The sequence below is a fragment of the Bison bison genome, unplaced genomic scaffold, assembly GCF_000754665.1.
Source record: "Bison bison bison isolate TAMUID 2011002044 unplaced genomic scaffold, Bison_UMD1.0 scf7180017864325, whole genome shotgun sequence".
Lineage (NCBI taxonomy): Eukaryota > Metazoa > Chordata > Mammalia > Artiodactyla > Bovidae > Bison > Bison bison.
The window spans coordinates 3,645,001-3,661,430 of record NW_011494897.1 but is presented as its reverse complement, the minus strand read 5'-3'; the positions used below and the strand labels follow the sequence as shown (position 1 = coordinate 3,661,430).

The 16,430-nt window shown below is 44.9% G+C and overlaps 1 protein-coding gene across 3 annotated transcripts in view; it reads left to right on the top strand.

Moving 5' to 3' along the window:
* TGFB2 (transforming growth factor, beta 2) overlaps positions 1–16,430 on the top strand; it is a 95,419-nt gene that overhangs the window by 40,827 nt on the left and 38,162 nt on the right. For all 3 annotated transcript variants that reach the window (XM_010853273.1, XM_010853272.1, XM_010853274.1), the window contains one exon: positions 15,755–15,918. In XM_010853273.1, coding sequence (XP_010851575.1) covers positions 15,755–15,918 — 164 coding nt within the window. The remainder of the gene's footprint in view (positions 1–15,754; positions 15,919–16,430) is intronic.

Genomic DNA, 16,430 nt, shown 5'->3' with positions numbered 1-16,430 from the left:
TAGAGGTCACACTGCCTCGTCCTCTTCAGGCTGACATCTTCAGAGCCCCGCCCACATTGCGCTGTAAATTGCTCCGCGGTTCGAATAGCCACTGTCCAAGGCCTGCGCCGCTTGTGCATTGCACATCCCTTCACTCACGCTAGACTTGGGAGGAAAGCTGGTCAGATGGCAGTCTGGGCAAATACGACTGAGTCCATGCTGACTGTCTCTCCATATGTCAGGCTTATAAGACGCTTTGGGGATTCTAGGATTCTTCTGAGGCATAGTTTATGTTGCCATGAAGTTCGTGTGTCTGTCTGTGCACCCATTATGCGTACTGCAGCATTCCTCCCATCAGGGTTATCCTTTATGGAGGACAGCGTAGCCTAGAAGGCCCACCAAGAGCAAGATGTGTCTGTCCTATGTGAGATTAGAAGCTCTGGTTAGACTCATGAGCCTGAGCTTATTAGACACATGTGCAATTATAGTAGAGCTATGCTCAGTCACTCAGTCGTGTTGCCATACCATGGACTATAGCCCGCCAGGCTCATTTGTCCATGGGATTCTCCAGGCAAGAATACTGGAGTGGGTTGCCATGCCCTCCTCCAGGGGATCTTCCCAACTCAGGGATCGAACCTGAGCCTCTTGCCTCTTCTGCATTGGCAGATGGGTTCTTTACCACTAGTGCCACCTGGTAAGCCCCTAGTAAAGAGATAGAGAAGGCATATTTACCTCTGAGAGCTCCTTAGCTTCCTTCCTGCAATGAACAAGGAGTAATTAATATATGATAAATTGATTTCAAGAAAGCAATTAGCTGGTCTTTGTATAAATCTGTCTGTGTTTGGGCTGCACTGATTGCCTGTTCAAGGCAGAATGACTTACGTGAGGCCATCCTGAGGGAAGAGAGGTCAGCTGATCCCCTATATTCAGAGAAAAAATTTTACAAATGCAGCAAAAGTCTGAGTAATTGTGGAATTACTTTATACACCAAAAAGTGATTTTGTCATAGTGGCTGATGGCCAAAAAGCATCACTGAGTCTTTCATTCATTTTTTAATATTGCTTTTTTAATTTTTATTTTTTGCTGTGCCATATGGCTTATGGGGCCTTAGTTCCCTGATGACGGATCAAAACCATGCCCCCTCCTGCGGTGGGAACACAGAGTCCCAATCACTGGACCTACAGGAAGTCCCTCTGAGTCTTATGCCCACTGCTTCAGGTGGCCCTAGTGGTAAATAACTGACCTGCCCATGCAAGAGACATAGAAGATGCAGGTTTGATCCCTGGGTCAGGAAGACCCCCTGGAGGAGGAAATGGTAACCCACTCCAGTATTCTTGCCTGGAGAATCCCATGGACAGAGGACTCTGGCAGGCTGCAGTCCATGGGGTTGCACAGAGTCTGACAGGACTGAAGCGACTTAGCACACGTGCACACACGCAGTTGCCTGTGGTCCTGTCTCTCCCTCATCCACTGTGGAAGACAGAGATGTCCCAAAGACATCTTAATCCCCCGCTGAAACATGAGGGAAACTGCTCCCTTCTTCCCTCTGGAATTTTAGTATCATTCTCAAAGTACTAGTTCCAGGGAAGGTCACTCACTGTACGTCATGATCCCCGAGGTTGCTGCCTGAGCATAAGTCCCGTTCTCTGTCTTGGTCCCTTCTAAGCACTGCCCCTCTCAGGCTGCTGGACACGTAGTACCCTTGGCACCAGAGTAGCCCTTCACAAAAACAATGAAAACCGTTCTTACCAGAGAGGATCAGAGCCGGTGGAAGAGATGGTGTGTTTATTCTAATATTTCCATATCTCTTCAAGGTGGAATACCATGAAGGCCTCAGAAATGGTCTCCCCAGCCTTCACTCAAGAATGCATTGTCTAAGAGCTTGTGCGGCTCCATAAACTGATTTATATCTTACAGGAAGGGGCGGGTCCTGAGCCTGGTGTCAGAGGTTAGCACCAAGGGTCCCCAGACTTATTTAAATGAGACTGTCTGGCCTCTAAACTATGGTTTCCTCAACAGTAGAATAGAGATAACACTACCTAGTTTATGGAGTTATCAGGCTCATAATGTATGTGAAAGTACATTGTAGGGCATAAAATCCTAGGAAGACGTTAGAGCTTGTGGTTTACGCTGGTCGTCATCATTGAGAAAAGGATTCATCTCCATGGTGATATTTATTGAGCACTTATTATATACCGGGAGGCGTTGGGGAGGGAGAGGTTTCAGTCCCTGTACTCATGAGACTTACGAAGGCTCGTCCCTCCAATATAGAGGCAATGTTTCGAGGGCCCGACCTCCCGATGTCAGTCCAAGGGGCAGCTTGTCACAAAGCTCTAAAAAGGAGCTCTCCTATAGGTGAAATAGATGTGTGCAGACTTCTTCCTGACCCTCGGGGTCTCTAGTCGAGTGCTATAGTCAAGCAGCAACATGACTGCTTTCCCCGAGGAGAATTCCTGGGTGTCTAAGAGTCCTTGAAAGGAATTGTGAAGTGCTAGGGTTAGACCTCTTCTGGCAGCAGTTGCCCTCAGGACACTGTCACATGCTCTGTTGTGCATTGTGTGCGTTCTTTACTGGTGATCTTCCTGTCTGTGTACAGAAAAAAGCCCAATTAATTTATTCCAGTGAGATTATGAAACTGGCTATTTTCTCAGTTTTCTGAAATGTAGAAATCTTTCTTATATGTTGTCTAGGCTTTAAGAATAGTCTAATGAAGCCAATGGAATATGACAAGAAATGGAATATGGTCAGGGACATAATAGACACACCCCAACCTGGTAAAAGTTATTCCCTTGATTTTAGGGCATCCTTGAGTGAAAAGTGAAAAGTGAAGTCGCTCAGTCATGTCCGATTCTTTGTGACCCCGTGGACTGTAGTGTACCAGGCTCCTCTGTCCATGGGATTCTCCAGGAAAGAATACTGGAGTGGGTTGCCATATGTAAAGCCCATGCTGATGTTATGGAAAGGTTCCATCTCTCTCCCTGAGTTTGCTGCTTATTTTATTCTGGTTATGCATGTGTGTGTACATCACTATGGTGCCCTGGGAGTTCTATTTGCTTCCATTCTAACATATTTAAGAAGCACTGGCTTATTCAAAGGGGCTTCCCTGGTGGCTCAGGTGGTAAAGAGTCTGCCTGTGATGATAGAGATCCAGGTTCAATTCCTGGGTCAGGAAAATCCCCTGCAGAAGGGAATGGCAACCCACTCCAGTATTCTTGCCTGGAGAATTCCATGGACAGAGGAGCCTGCTGGGTTGCTGTCCATGGAGTCACAAATAGCTAGACACGACTGAGTGACTTTCAAAAAGCTTTTGAAGCTTACTCAACAAGCTCTTCTTTAAAGGATAGTTGGTAAATGCTTTTTTAAGATGTGTAGGCCAGCCCTTGGCTTAGAACTAAATAAAGGTGTTGGTCTGTGCCATCTACACATCCACCTTTGAGAAAAGAGAGTGGGGAGAGCTTCAGAAAGTGCCTGAGTTTTGACCCCTACCACCAAGACTTTGTCTTTCCTTTTTATAAGTTTATTATTTTTAAATACTATTTATTTGTTTCTGGCTGCCCTGGGTCTTTGCTGCTATGTGTGGGCTTTCTCTAGTTGCAGCGAGCAGGGGCTACTCTCTAGTCATGTGCAAGAGCTTCTCTTGTCGTGGAGCATGGGCTCTAGGGTGAACCAGCTTCAGTAGTTGTGATGCTCGGGCCTGTGGCACATGGAATCTTCCTGGATCAGGGGTCAAACCCGAGTGCCTGCATTGGCAGGTGGATTCTTAGCCACTGGACCATCAAGAAGTCCACCACTAAGGCTTCTGAAGGCTTAGAAAGATAATAGAGCTGTAAGACAGAGCTAAAGCTTCCCCAAAGAGAAGAAACTTTTTTTTTTTCCTTAAGAATTCTCTTTCCATTTTCAAAATGGCAGTGCCCTTTTCCTTTGCTGGGGTGTAAAGTGACTTGGGACCAATTGGATTCACTCTGTGGAGGTCCTGCCTACTACTGTGTAACCAGTTTTCTTTCCCAGTGTCCCTACGAGCGTATGAAACTGTGTACATGTTATACCTCTATACGCCAAAGTCATGAGATTGAAGCTAGATGGCAGGGCTTGCTGTCAGATAATTAAATAAAAATAAGACACTCAAACATTTCAAGGTACTTAGCTGTGGTCTAGTTCTGCCTTGGAGATTCTCACTTTAAAAGCTGTGTTTTCTCTTCTTGCAAATGGTGGCTCGACCTTGAACGAAAGCTGCTTAGCGCCCAAATGCATAAGAATTCTTAAAACAAGCATAACACCTGCGGCTCCATTCCAGAACTCGGTCATGCCACAGTTCATCTGGATTCCTATAATTCCTGTATGTTCCCATATCTTAATTGCCCATAGCTGTGTTGCCAGTACAAACAGGATGGGGGAAGAGTCCACACCCTTAGTGAATACATCTACCAACCCTGAGAAAGCTCCATCTTTTGAAACTCTGGTATTCTTTGTAAGGTACTGAATGACCATCTACTGAAATGCTAATAAAGATATCTGATAACTAAAAATTCCTTTCAAGCAATTCTTACTCCCTACCATCTTTCTAGTCAAGATTCAAGACTGGCATTTAGCAGAATAGTTCTGATTTTAAGACTCTGTCCTCTGCAAAATGAATACACAGGTTCACCAAATCAGATTTCACATCCATCTGAGCATGTTTGAAATGAGTAGTTAAATCAAATAAATACATATTGAATAGGGGCATACTGTACAATTTGCACACAAAAAAGCCTCAGGGTATGAAACATAAGATAATGACATCTGTAAAATAGAGGTTGTGTGGAAAGACTGAAGACTTCTAATTTATTATGCACTCAAAACACATAGGAAAAAATGAGTAGAAAGGTTAAAAGAGAGAGAAAATGAGAATAATTCACTGTTGGGATGCATTAATAAAAGCATAAGTTCTACCATAAGGAAGGTGATAATTCTACTCTATTCTGACTTGAGAATTATGTTTAAGGGTCCAGTTTTAAAATTGGAGCAGAGAGGAGACCATCCATGGAGGTAAAAGGCTGTCATAATAAAAAGAAATAGGAATGTTTGCTTAGAAAAGAACAGACATGGGGGCAAGGAGACATGAAATCTGGCCTCACAATTTCTGAGTAGGGTCAAGTGGAAAAGGAAGTGAATCATCTTTTGCGGCAGCACCAGCCCCAGTAGACAGACCTTGGAGGTAAGCAGATCTCAGTCCAGCATAGGGAAGAACTCTTTGTACAGCGGGAGCTGTCAGACTGCAGCAGGTCATCTGCCTGAGCTTTGAGGTCTCTGTCACTGAAAGAGTTCTAGAAGATACTGTCTTGTCTCGAACAAGACACTGCAGCAAGAGGGAATTAGATCCCAGGAACATGGAGAGAGCACATAATAGATGCCAGGCAAGCCCTTTATGTGTTCTCATTTCTAAGTGCAATGAAGTTTCAGGGAGAATCAACGTTAGCTGTATTTTCTTTCCTTTTCAGATGAGATAATCCAGACCATCTCTTCCTCTTCACATGTCCTCACTCCCAAGTCATGAATTTAATACATCAGCAATCATAGCCTGTCCCACTTGGTGAAGTTGGTAAATAGCTTGCAATCCTAGCAGGGTGTGCTTATTAGCTTAGCTCCAGGGCAGAGCAGCAAACCAGCACAGTGTCTCCAAGTAATTAGGTGATTGCCTGACAAAGAAGTCAGGCCACAAGCAAGAGGCTTACAGACAACACAAAGACACGAGCTCCCAGTACAAGACACGCAATGACCATTATATGCATCACCACTATAATTTTAGGAAGATTAGAGAAAGATTTGCAAGCTAATAAGAGCCACTACACCCATTAAGCATGTCAAACAGTCCACACCAATCATCACAGAGCTCCAGGGAAAGTGCAGATTTTCTGAAAAGGGGAATGTCTGTTTGTTCTCGGTTAGGAAAGCTCTCTACAGGGATGAGCCAGAATGTCCAACAGGGTACATTTTCGTCTTTATTTTGCCAATGTTTTGTGTAATTCTGGCAAGATTTTACTCATTTCTCAATCTGCAAAAGAAGCTTAAAAATAAAAGGTGCCTGTCATCCAGGAAGAGATTAAGGGTGAGATCCTACATTTCCAAGTTTACTTTGTTAGTGGAATCAATGCTTATTTTTTTACAAAATTTAAAAAAATATTTATTTATTTATTTGGCTGCGCCAGGCTTTAGTTGTGGCACGCGTGACCTTTGATTTTCGTTGCAGCATGCAGGATCTTTAGGTGTGGCATGTGGGATCTAATTCCCTGATCAGGGATTGGACCGGGGTCCCCTGCATTTGGGAGTGCAGAGGGTCTTAGCCACTGGCTGCCAATTGCCTTCTTTTTGTTAACCATGTTGTGGCCATTGCTGGGTTCTGGAATGGCTGTGTGGCTAGCTATGTCTTGAGGTCATTGGCCTCTTTAAAGGCCATTTGGTTCAGTTCAGGTGCTCAGTCGTGTCCGACTCTTTGCAACCCCATGGACTGCAGTACACCAGGCTTCCCTGTCCATCACCATCTCCTGAAGCTTGCTGGAACTCATGTCCATCGAGTCATGACTGCTTTGCCCCCCATTTTTTAGAGGAAAAAAAAAGCACAGATTGAAGAGAAATAAGAAGAGAGAGAAAAAATGGAGCAATGGAAGGTGAGAAGACAAGGAGGGAGAAAGAAAAAAAAGAGTTTTATGAATTTAAAGATGAGACAATGACAGAGAAGAGTGACTCTGATCACTTAGTCCAACCAGGAGGAGAGCCTCCCACCGTGACGTCATCCCTAAGGAGTGTGTCCCGTTCTTGGTCCACCTGCCTGCACAAGTGGATCCAGGTGCCCTCTCCATACACAATCCTGAGCACGATGAGAAACGTAGAGAAGTCGAAATGGAATAGGTGTCTCCATGTAAGTGGAGTTTTATGAAGGTGATGGAAACTTTGGAGTCGAAGCTAGGAACCCTGTCATAGTTCAGTAAAACCAACCACCCTGGGCTGGCATCATTGTGATTTTTACTTTCTTTCTTTTTTTGGCCCTGTGTAAGAAGGGGCCCAAACAGTTCTGCTGACAGTGTGCATAGTCTCAAATAGTAGCTAGATGAGGGCCAAGTCACATACACTGATGCTGATACAGTTAGACTCCAGACTTCCAGCAGCATGACAGGTCTGACACCATCTGCCTCTCCAAGACACCCAGTTTCCATCAAAAGTGCTCCAGGGCTGGGTTACACTTAATAGGAGGGATGGCCAGGGAGAAAATCAGCAACCGCTGGTGATGGGCTGTTTATTCCTCAGTCATTTTGTATTAAATTGCTGTGACTTGAGTGTCAGCAGTGCTTGGGCTGTGGTAGTGAAATCAAATACATCTCCCATGTGCCAAGACAAATTGGAGAAAACCCCCGAACACAATGGTCTTGGTTTCTTGCTGGCCGTGTCTGTGTGCACACAAACAGCAGCTTATTCTTGCCCTCTGGCCCTGTGGCGGGTTGCTTGTCTTGCTGCACCCCAGAGGATGTCTAAGGAACCCCAGACTACTTCTCTCAAAGCTGGGGACATCAGGAACAAGGAGTCCTCATCAAGCGCTGTTGAAAGTCCATGCAGATGACTGCAGAGCTTCAGGGAACGTATCGTTATTTCTGGAAAGAGGGATGAGAAGTTTGATCTGTTTACTTGAGGAGCTTGGGGATGGGAACCAGTGGATGCTTCCCAGGCTCGAGGCATCATGCATATCTTTATGGGGGTGCAAAAGATCGTGGGCCATCCTGACCTTAGCACTGTGTCTTTTATGGGGGAACTTTTGCACTGAGCATACCACAGATCGCTGTATCAGGGCCATTCTTCTAAGGACCATCAATGAAGATATTAGGCTTTGCATTCAAGTTTCTGGAGCTTTTAATAAGTCAAACAGTTGTACAGGAGTTGCTTCCTTGTGCCTGTTTTTGCTACAATACTCCAGTGAATTTTGGTATTTCTGCCTGGGGTTGGATTCATGTCTTTGACTCATGGGACTCCTTTGTGCAGAAGGCAAGATATTGTGGTGAAAAGCCAGAGCTTTTGATTGACAGGCCAGCCTTACCTTGACCTTAGCCAGAAGTTATTTCACTCTCCTTGCTTTTGATTTCTTTATCTGTGAAATGGGGATGGAAACACCTCCTTAGCAGAAATGAAGCATGTGAAGCTATTAGAAAATGGGAGAGGGTTGTAAAATAAAATTCTGAGGCTGAGTTGAGACTGTTCTTTTCAGGGGAATGGGGAAATGGGCGTATTTTATTCATCCCTAACTAGTTCATGAGATTGAAGGGAGGGGAAGCCTAGCCAAGTTGATTATAGTCTATAATGAACTCATAAATTGTAGTCTAGGGCGTTCACGCATGTGTGCTCAGTCACTAAGTTGTATCTGACTCTTTACAACCCATGGACTGTAGCCTGCCGGGCTCCTCTGTCCATGGAATTTCCCAGGCAAGAATACAAGAGCGGATTGTCATTTCCACATCCAGGGGATCTTCCTGACCCAGGGATCAAACCTGAGTCTCTTACACCATCTTCTGCATTGGCAGATGAGTTCTTTACCATTAGCACCAACTGGGAAGCCCATGGTTTGTTTCATGGTCCTCAAACTTTAGGGTACATAAGAATTGCATAGGAGTTTGTTAAAATGCGGAGCATTGAGCATTACCCCATGCCCACTCATGAGAAACCCTGCTATAGAATAGGATCTGTACATCCACACTAAACAACAGGGCCCTAGGATGCTCTGTAAGCCTCTTACAACTTCTCCCCTACAAAGGAATCTAGCTTGTATTTAAAATTCAGTAATGTACACCTTTGATACCATATATTAAATAGATAACTAATGAGAACCTGCTGTATTGCACAGGAAACTCTACTTAAATGATCTGGGGTGACTGAAACGGGAAGGAAATCCAAAAAAGAGGAGATACATGTATATGTACACCTGATTCACTTGGCTATACAGCAGAAACTAACACAGCATTATTAAGCAATTATATCCCAATAAAAATTAATAAAACATAAAATGAAATTCAGGTAACTAGTGAGTGCTTTGGGGAGTAAGACAAACAGAACCTCTGGGCCTCTAACAATCCTTCATTCCCATGTTGTTCAGTCGCTAAGTCGTGTCTGACTCTTTGTGACCCCGTGGATTGCAGCATGCCAGGTTCCTCTGTCCTCCGCTGTCTCCTGGAGCTTGCTCAGGTTCATGTCCACTGAGTCGGTGACGCCATCCAACCATCTCATCCTCTGCTGCTGCTCCTCCTTTTGCCTTGAAACTTTCGCAGTATCAGGGTCTTTCCCAATGAGTTGGCTCTTCTCGTCAGGTGGCCAAATTACTGGAGCTTCAGCTTCAGTATCAGTCCTTCCAGTGAATATTCAGGGTTGATTTCCTTTACCTGGGATAGAGGCCCCAGTCTAAGTCTTTTCCAACACCACAGCATCAATTCTTTGGCTCTCAGCCTTCTTTATGGTCCAACTCTCATATCCATACATGACTACTGGAAAAACCATAGTTTTGACTATAGGGACTTTTGTCAGCAAAGTGATGTCTTGTTTTTTAATATGCTCTCTAGGTTTGTCATAACTTTCTTCCAAAGAGCAAGTGTCTTTTAATTTCATGGGTGGCACTAGAGGTAAAGAACCTGCCTGCCAATGCAGGAGACATAAAAGATGTGAGCTCAATCCCTGGGTCGGGAAGATCCCCTGGAGTAGGAAATGGCAATCCACTCCAGTATTCTTGCCTGGAAAATCCCATGGACAGAGGAGCCTGGCAGGCTATACAGTCCATGGGGTCGCAAAGAGTCAGACACGGCTGAAGCGACTGAGTATGATGCCTGTCTTTTACCTTTCAGTTTGAACTACTGCCCTCTGACTTATCCTAGAAATCCCCCACGGACATTGAGACCAGTGCCAGTTTCCCTTGGGGGTTCTGTGAGTGCCAGCTTCAAGAGAGCAGTTGTTAGAAATTAAGGTCTCTTTCTTCTTCTTTGCCTCTGCTAATCTGCTTGCTTTGTTAAATAGCACTGGCCTCTCCAGCTAGTACCTTTTAGCACAGTGGTTCTTAAACTTTGATGGTGCATCAGGCTTTCTTGGATAATTTGCACTTATCCCAGGTTTCCAGGTGAGGCAGATGCTCTGGTCCAAGACCACACTTCCAGAACCACTGCTTTAATAAATGCAACAAATACTCAGGGATACTTGACCCACAGTTCCAATGTCTGTCACACACTTTTCTCCCACTAGTTCTGTGGTGGAAGCAGCTCAATGGGGAATAGACAACAGATAGAGATGATTGAAGCATTGCCCCCCTAAAGGCTGAACTCTGGATGTCCTTGGGTATTTCTTTCAGGCTCCAAATCTCCTCTTTCTGCCAGAGCTCCTCACATATTGGTGACATTGTAAGACCTTTCTTTGGTTTGTGTTTTTCACTACCTTATTTGTTAAACAGTTCTAATCTGAGCATCGTCACGGGAGGTGGAGTTGTTTGATGCAGAGGGTGTTTGGTGGGAGGATAGAATTCTCTTTGTCATCCTTTCTGATGGTCAGGGTTGAGCACTACAGGTAAATATTAAAGTCTGATGGTGGGGAGCCTGTGAGTATAGTGGTGACTGTCATTCCTCTCTGCAGTGGGCAGGAACCGAAAACCCAGAGTCCTTGATAAACTGCCCCAGGACACGTTTCTCCTTCTCCTCTAATTCAGTTAGGTGGTAAGTTTTCTCTCTCTGTGGGACATTTAAGGAAGGTCCAAGGATCACTTAGCCCCTTTGTTGCAGGATGGAAAAGGGGATAGGAAGGGACCTTTTTTGAGAGGAAATTTGTTCTAAACCCAGTTCTCGAATGTTCCTTCTGCTCATTTGTGTGATCCTGACAACCTGAGTCAGTACATATGAAATAGGGGATTATTTACCTTGTTATATAGATGAAGAAATAGGCTCTGAAAAGCTAAATGCTGTCTCTGTTGCCACATAGATAAGACTTTTTTGATTTGGGGTTAAAATTCAGGTGGCCTTAAAGGACCCCCTGCATACAGATCCTGTAATTATATGGGACTGTGGCAGGACTCGGTCCCTGCTGCTACTGAGTTGTGTCTGATTGTGCTGTTGCATTGCCAGCCTTGGGTGACACAGCTGCCCCCATGCCCTATCTGAGATGCTTCGGGTATGGGTGCCTGACATCGGCTTTATGAGGGGCAGGGGACAGCGGGCCCAGCACCAATTCTTGGGACGCTAGGAGTATGGAAGGGTGGCAGAGCTCAGGAGTAAGGCTCCATGGCCCTACTCCAGCCCCGTTGTCCCAGTAGATGTCACATTCGAAGCCTGAATTCAAAGGTGAAATGATCAGGGGTTCAAGATGGCAACCACAGACTATCAGATTCCACTGTAAGCCTTTTCTGAGCTTGGGAACTGGTACAACTGCCATGACCACATGCCCATGAAGCCATCCCTGGGTCACGGGAAACCGAAGGACTCTTAAGTGAAGATTGCTGACCACGGGGTGCTAACATGGGGAGGAGACAATTTACAATGAGTTGATTAGTTATTTGTAACCGATGACAAGTCAACCTAGAATGCATGAAAGTAGCTTGTGATCAGATGCTACCACTGGGCATTCTGTACACCAGTGGTCCCCAGCCTTTTTGGCACCAGGGACTGATTTCGTGGAAGACAATTCTTCCAAGGGCTGGAGGGTGGGGAGAGCAGGGATGGTTTGGGGTTTATTCAAACTCGTTACATTTATTGTGTGCTTTATTTCTAAGGTGCTAGACTTTAGGAATCAGTAGTTAGACTTCCTCCTTTTTTTTCCCCTCTGTCTATTCCCCTAAGCGGGATTTAGCAGGGATTTGAGGTGAGGGGAACACCATTCATTGGGTGACAGTCTGGAATCTCCTATGTGCAAGCCTTTTAAAGACAGGAAGGCGCATGGGATGGCGGGGGGTGGGGAGGGAGGGGAGGTTCGGTAGGGGAGCAGAACCAGTTTGGTGGTCTGAAATCCACAGAGCTGGCAGAAAGTGCATTTGACAGAACCAAAAAAAAGTGGGTCAGACATCTAGAGGAGAGTGCCAACTAGGATATGCGAGGGCAAGTTGGCAAAGGTCAAACCCAAGTCACTGAATACCTCGCAATGGGGTAGTAGCTGAGTTGAAATACCAGAGGCCTTTAGAGAGAGCTCCCATTCCAAAGGGGGACACAAGTCCTTGCAGAAGGTGGAGAAAAATCTGCATCCCTCCCAGGCCAGATGGGTGGATCAAGCCATTAAATACGAGCATGGGAAAGGAGCCCCAGCACCAGGCTAGGTATAGAGGAGCTATGTTCAGCTCTCTGTACATTGCCTCTGAGAGCTTCTATGAGGTAAGGTCAGGATCATGAGCTGGGTCTAAGCAATTCGCTGTGACTTTTAGTTTTTCCTCCAGTGCAGACGTATTTGGGAAGTTGCTCAAGTACCTTAGCCAGGCTATGGGCTGGTCACCCATAGCAGAGGACAGCTGGGGACAGCTGGGACCGACCCTTAGAAGTGGTAGTCAGTTCTTGAAGTTACCAGTCTTTATCCAATGAGCTCCTGCTCTTGGATGCTGCAGCAGGGGTTTGGGAAAGGCTGTTGTGTCCTGCTGGCTTGGTCCCTTCGCGGAGTCATGAGTCCAAAGCCCAGGCACTGGCGGGGAGGGAAGGGGTGCCCAACTGTCATTTCACCTCCTCTGTGAACAGCTTCGACTTATAAAACGAGCACCAGATATGTGGATTTGTATTATCAGGCAGTCAAAATAGCTAACACGGTTATCATGGCCAGAGGGGAGGAGGGCTGATTGCCAGCTTATAGAAGAGAACAACGTACTTAACTCTCCAGCGACGCCCATAAATATTTGCAAACACCCCTTCAAAGCTCGAAAGCCTAGGACCGGACCATTGGATGATTTGCTTAGAAAAAGGAGAAACAAAATTGACCTCCTTGTCTGAAGCGGCCGTAAAAAGCAAGTGTGTGTACGGGCAGATGACCAGAAAGGGAAAAAAAAATGTTCAAAGTTTAATAAACACAAAAGAGAATAAAAATAAATCTCAAGAGCGCTTATTTACAAACTTGATGGAAGGATAAGATTGGGGCGGCCGGGTGTGAATGCTGCATGTCTGTGGAAGTAGCTTAGGCCCCCGGGGTGGGGGGGTGGTTTCCACTGAAAGGAAGGGGGAAACCAGCAAGATTGTTTACTCTTTCTAATGACAGGAAACCCACTGAAGCAGCCTGCCCTTTCAGGATGCTCTTTCCAAGCATGTTTGAAGCTTCTGCTCTCTGATGGGGAGGCCATGAGAAGATAAATGGAGAAACTAGGCCTGCGGAAGGTTCTGGCCAACCTGGAGAGTGTGTGAAGCCATCCTTCCAGGCCTCTCTGCCTGGATTCCCAGCCTATTTTCAGCTGAGCTGTCAGGATGGGACCAGCCTGTTCTGGGCCGGTCCCATCCTGGGCTGGTCATGTTCCAGCAGAAAGGTTGATTTCTTCATTTTTTTTTTTTTACACAGGTGTTTGGATTTTTAATGGTACTATCTGCTGCACTTCACATTTCAATCTTAAAACAACCAAAAATGTCAGTAGGCATTGCTTTTTTGCCAAAGGCAGATGCTACAGCAATGTAAATCCAAACTATAGCAAATTTGGATTTGGGGGCTGTGGCCAACATCACTGTAGATTCTAGGAAGGATCCCTCACTGGTAACTGAATGACATTTTGGTTCATCTCAGTATCTCACTCACAAATGATCTTACACGGGGCATGGACAAGTAATGTCGGCACAGCTATCTTTTCAAACTGTTGTGCTGGGGGCTCCCATGACCTTTCTGCCTGGGTGAATGTTTGTCTTCCTGAAACTGTCCAGCAAATGTTTCAGAGTAGTGATGCAGTGCATCAGCCCTGTGTCTATGCAAATGCATTCTTTTCTCTGAAACTTGAATGGTTTAGATGAGGTTTGTTTGATTGTTTCTGAGACTTTGGATCTACAAAGTTTAAGTCCACACAGTCCTTTGTGAAGCAGTCATCAAGCAGAGCATGGTTTTAAATGTATCACTTCCCCATGAGCTGCTTTTTGAGAGTCATGGGACATGGGGAAAGGATGGAGAAAAGCCTCTGTGAGGGGAAAAAGTGCAGAGCTCTTCAGATGATGAAATGCTGGTGTGTTCCTAGCATTCGGTTTTTCAGTGTAATCATCCCAGAGCAAGGATTTCCCAGGAAATCATGAAAGGTATTTATTTCTATTTTAAGATCAGCAAGATGGTACATTTATTTAATAAGAAGCTAGTCTTGCCAATAACCAGATGCTTAAGTCTTTCAAAACTGTTGATGACCGACTATGCAAACAGTGGATATTTGGTGAACTTCATGTGTGCAGACTTCTGTTCTAGTAGGTGCAGAAAAATATATGAAAAATACTGTCAGTCCTCAGGATTCTTAAAATTTCATTGGGAGAACAAAATAAGCAAGCATAATAGCAAAATAATAAAAAACATTTGTAAGTAGACTGTAGCCCTCCAGGCTCCTCTATCCATGGAATTCTCCAGGCAAGAATACTGGAATGGGTAACCATTTCCTCCTCCAGGGGATCTTCCCGATCCAGGGATTGAACCCGGGTCTCCCCCATTGCAGGCAGATTCTTTACCATCTGGGCCACCAGGGAAGCTCCCCCCCGCAAAAAAAAAGAAAACATTTGTAAGGGGCCATAAAAACTGAGAATGATTACGTTGTAATGACGTGACATAATTGAGGAGCGGTAGAACAACATGGAACCATCAGAGTTGGATGCTACATTCCAGAATAATGAAAGTAAGTTTGCAGGAGATTTTCAAAGAGTATTGTAGGAATATACCTATTCTACCTATACTATGGAAACATACCTGTAACAGCTAGCCTGCCCAGTGTAGATACTTAATAAATGGGTGTTGTATAGGAAGTATGGGGATAGAATTCAGACTTGCTTTGGTTTTGTTTTAACCCTGAGTTATATATCCAAAGGCAAAGACAGGTTACCTCAAAATAACAGCAAAATTCTAGCAGCCCATGAACTTGAAATTGTTGTGGGCTGTCTGCAAATCTGTGTTTTTCATGGCTCAGAACAGAAGGCATTGAGGTTGATTCTTTCTCTTCATTCGCTAGGGTTCCCTCCCACCAGTGAACATTTATGCCGAATAAAGAATTTTAAGACTGGGCCTGGTATCACCACCATGGGTGTATTTTCATTCAACAGTCCTTACCCTAACTTCACTAGAGGGTGTATTTGGTCCTATGTGTGTCAAAGACCAAATTATAGAAGCCAGAAAAGATGCAGTCCATGAACCTGGAGAGAGTAGAGTGTTTGGGTGCCAAAATTTCAAGGGAAAAAATACATGGGCAAACTGCTTGCCATTAGGAGCTATTTTCTTGGCACATTTGATTAAAGTGTATGCAAGCCTGAGAGCTTTCTCCAGGCATCAACTGTCATGAACTTGTTCCAGTTCATAACCATTTAGGATTTTCCACCACTCCGTCAACTTTCAAAGAAGAGGGTTAACTTCGTGCCCTCAAATAGAATTGGAAGTGGTTTGTTAATCCCTTTTAATCGGCTACTCCTCTAACCAAATGCACATGCTTATTTTTTTTTTCCTAGTTCAATTGTTAATGATATTAAATTGGCCATTGGAAACGAAATCATTCTATAGATATTTCCCGTATGATTTCTTAAGGCTGTTTCATGCTGCAGGGTCTTTTGTGAGAGAACAATGGATTTTTATCATTTTCAATGATTGCCCTAACTTTTTACAGATGCCATCCCGCCCACTTTCTACAGACCATACTTTAGAATTGTCCGATTTGACGTCTCCTCGATGGAGAAGAATGCTTCCAATTTGGTGAAGGCCGAGTTCAGAGTCTTTCGTTTACAGAACCCAAAAGCCAGAGTGCCTGAACAACGGATCGAGCTGTATCAGGTAATTTTGTTTGGGTTAATTGAATGGACAATGAGTTTTAAGTCTTAGGGTAAAGGACTTACTACAGACTGAGATTTTTCTGAGCTGATACGTCATTTGCTACACTCACAATCATGGGACAGGCCCTCATTTGTTATTCCTCTCACAGTGACAGTTCATTCCTGCGTTGCTCAGGAAAGCAGAACCTTTAATGTGAAGGGGGGAAGCTCTGAGCGTAAATGGCTGGAATGACCATCCTCTGGAAGGCTCCAGTCCTGAAATTCACCCCCTACCCTGGAAAGTCAGATGGTGCAAGACCAATCCCGCCCCAAGGAGAGAAGTCAGCTACCTTTCTTTTCTCATCTGATGGCCATCTTTTTCTCCTTTTCTTCCCTTCCTGTTGTCTCCTCTCCATCCCTTTTACTCTCTTTTCTTCCTGTCTTTGCTACCTCCTTTCTCTTCACTAACCTCATCCAGCCTCCTCTTCCTTTCTGATTCTACTCAGGTTTTCCAGTCCATCCGCCACCAAATGC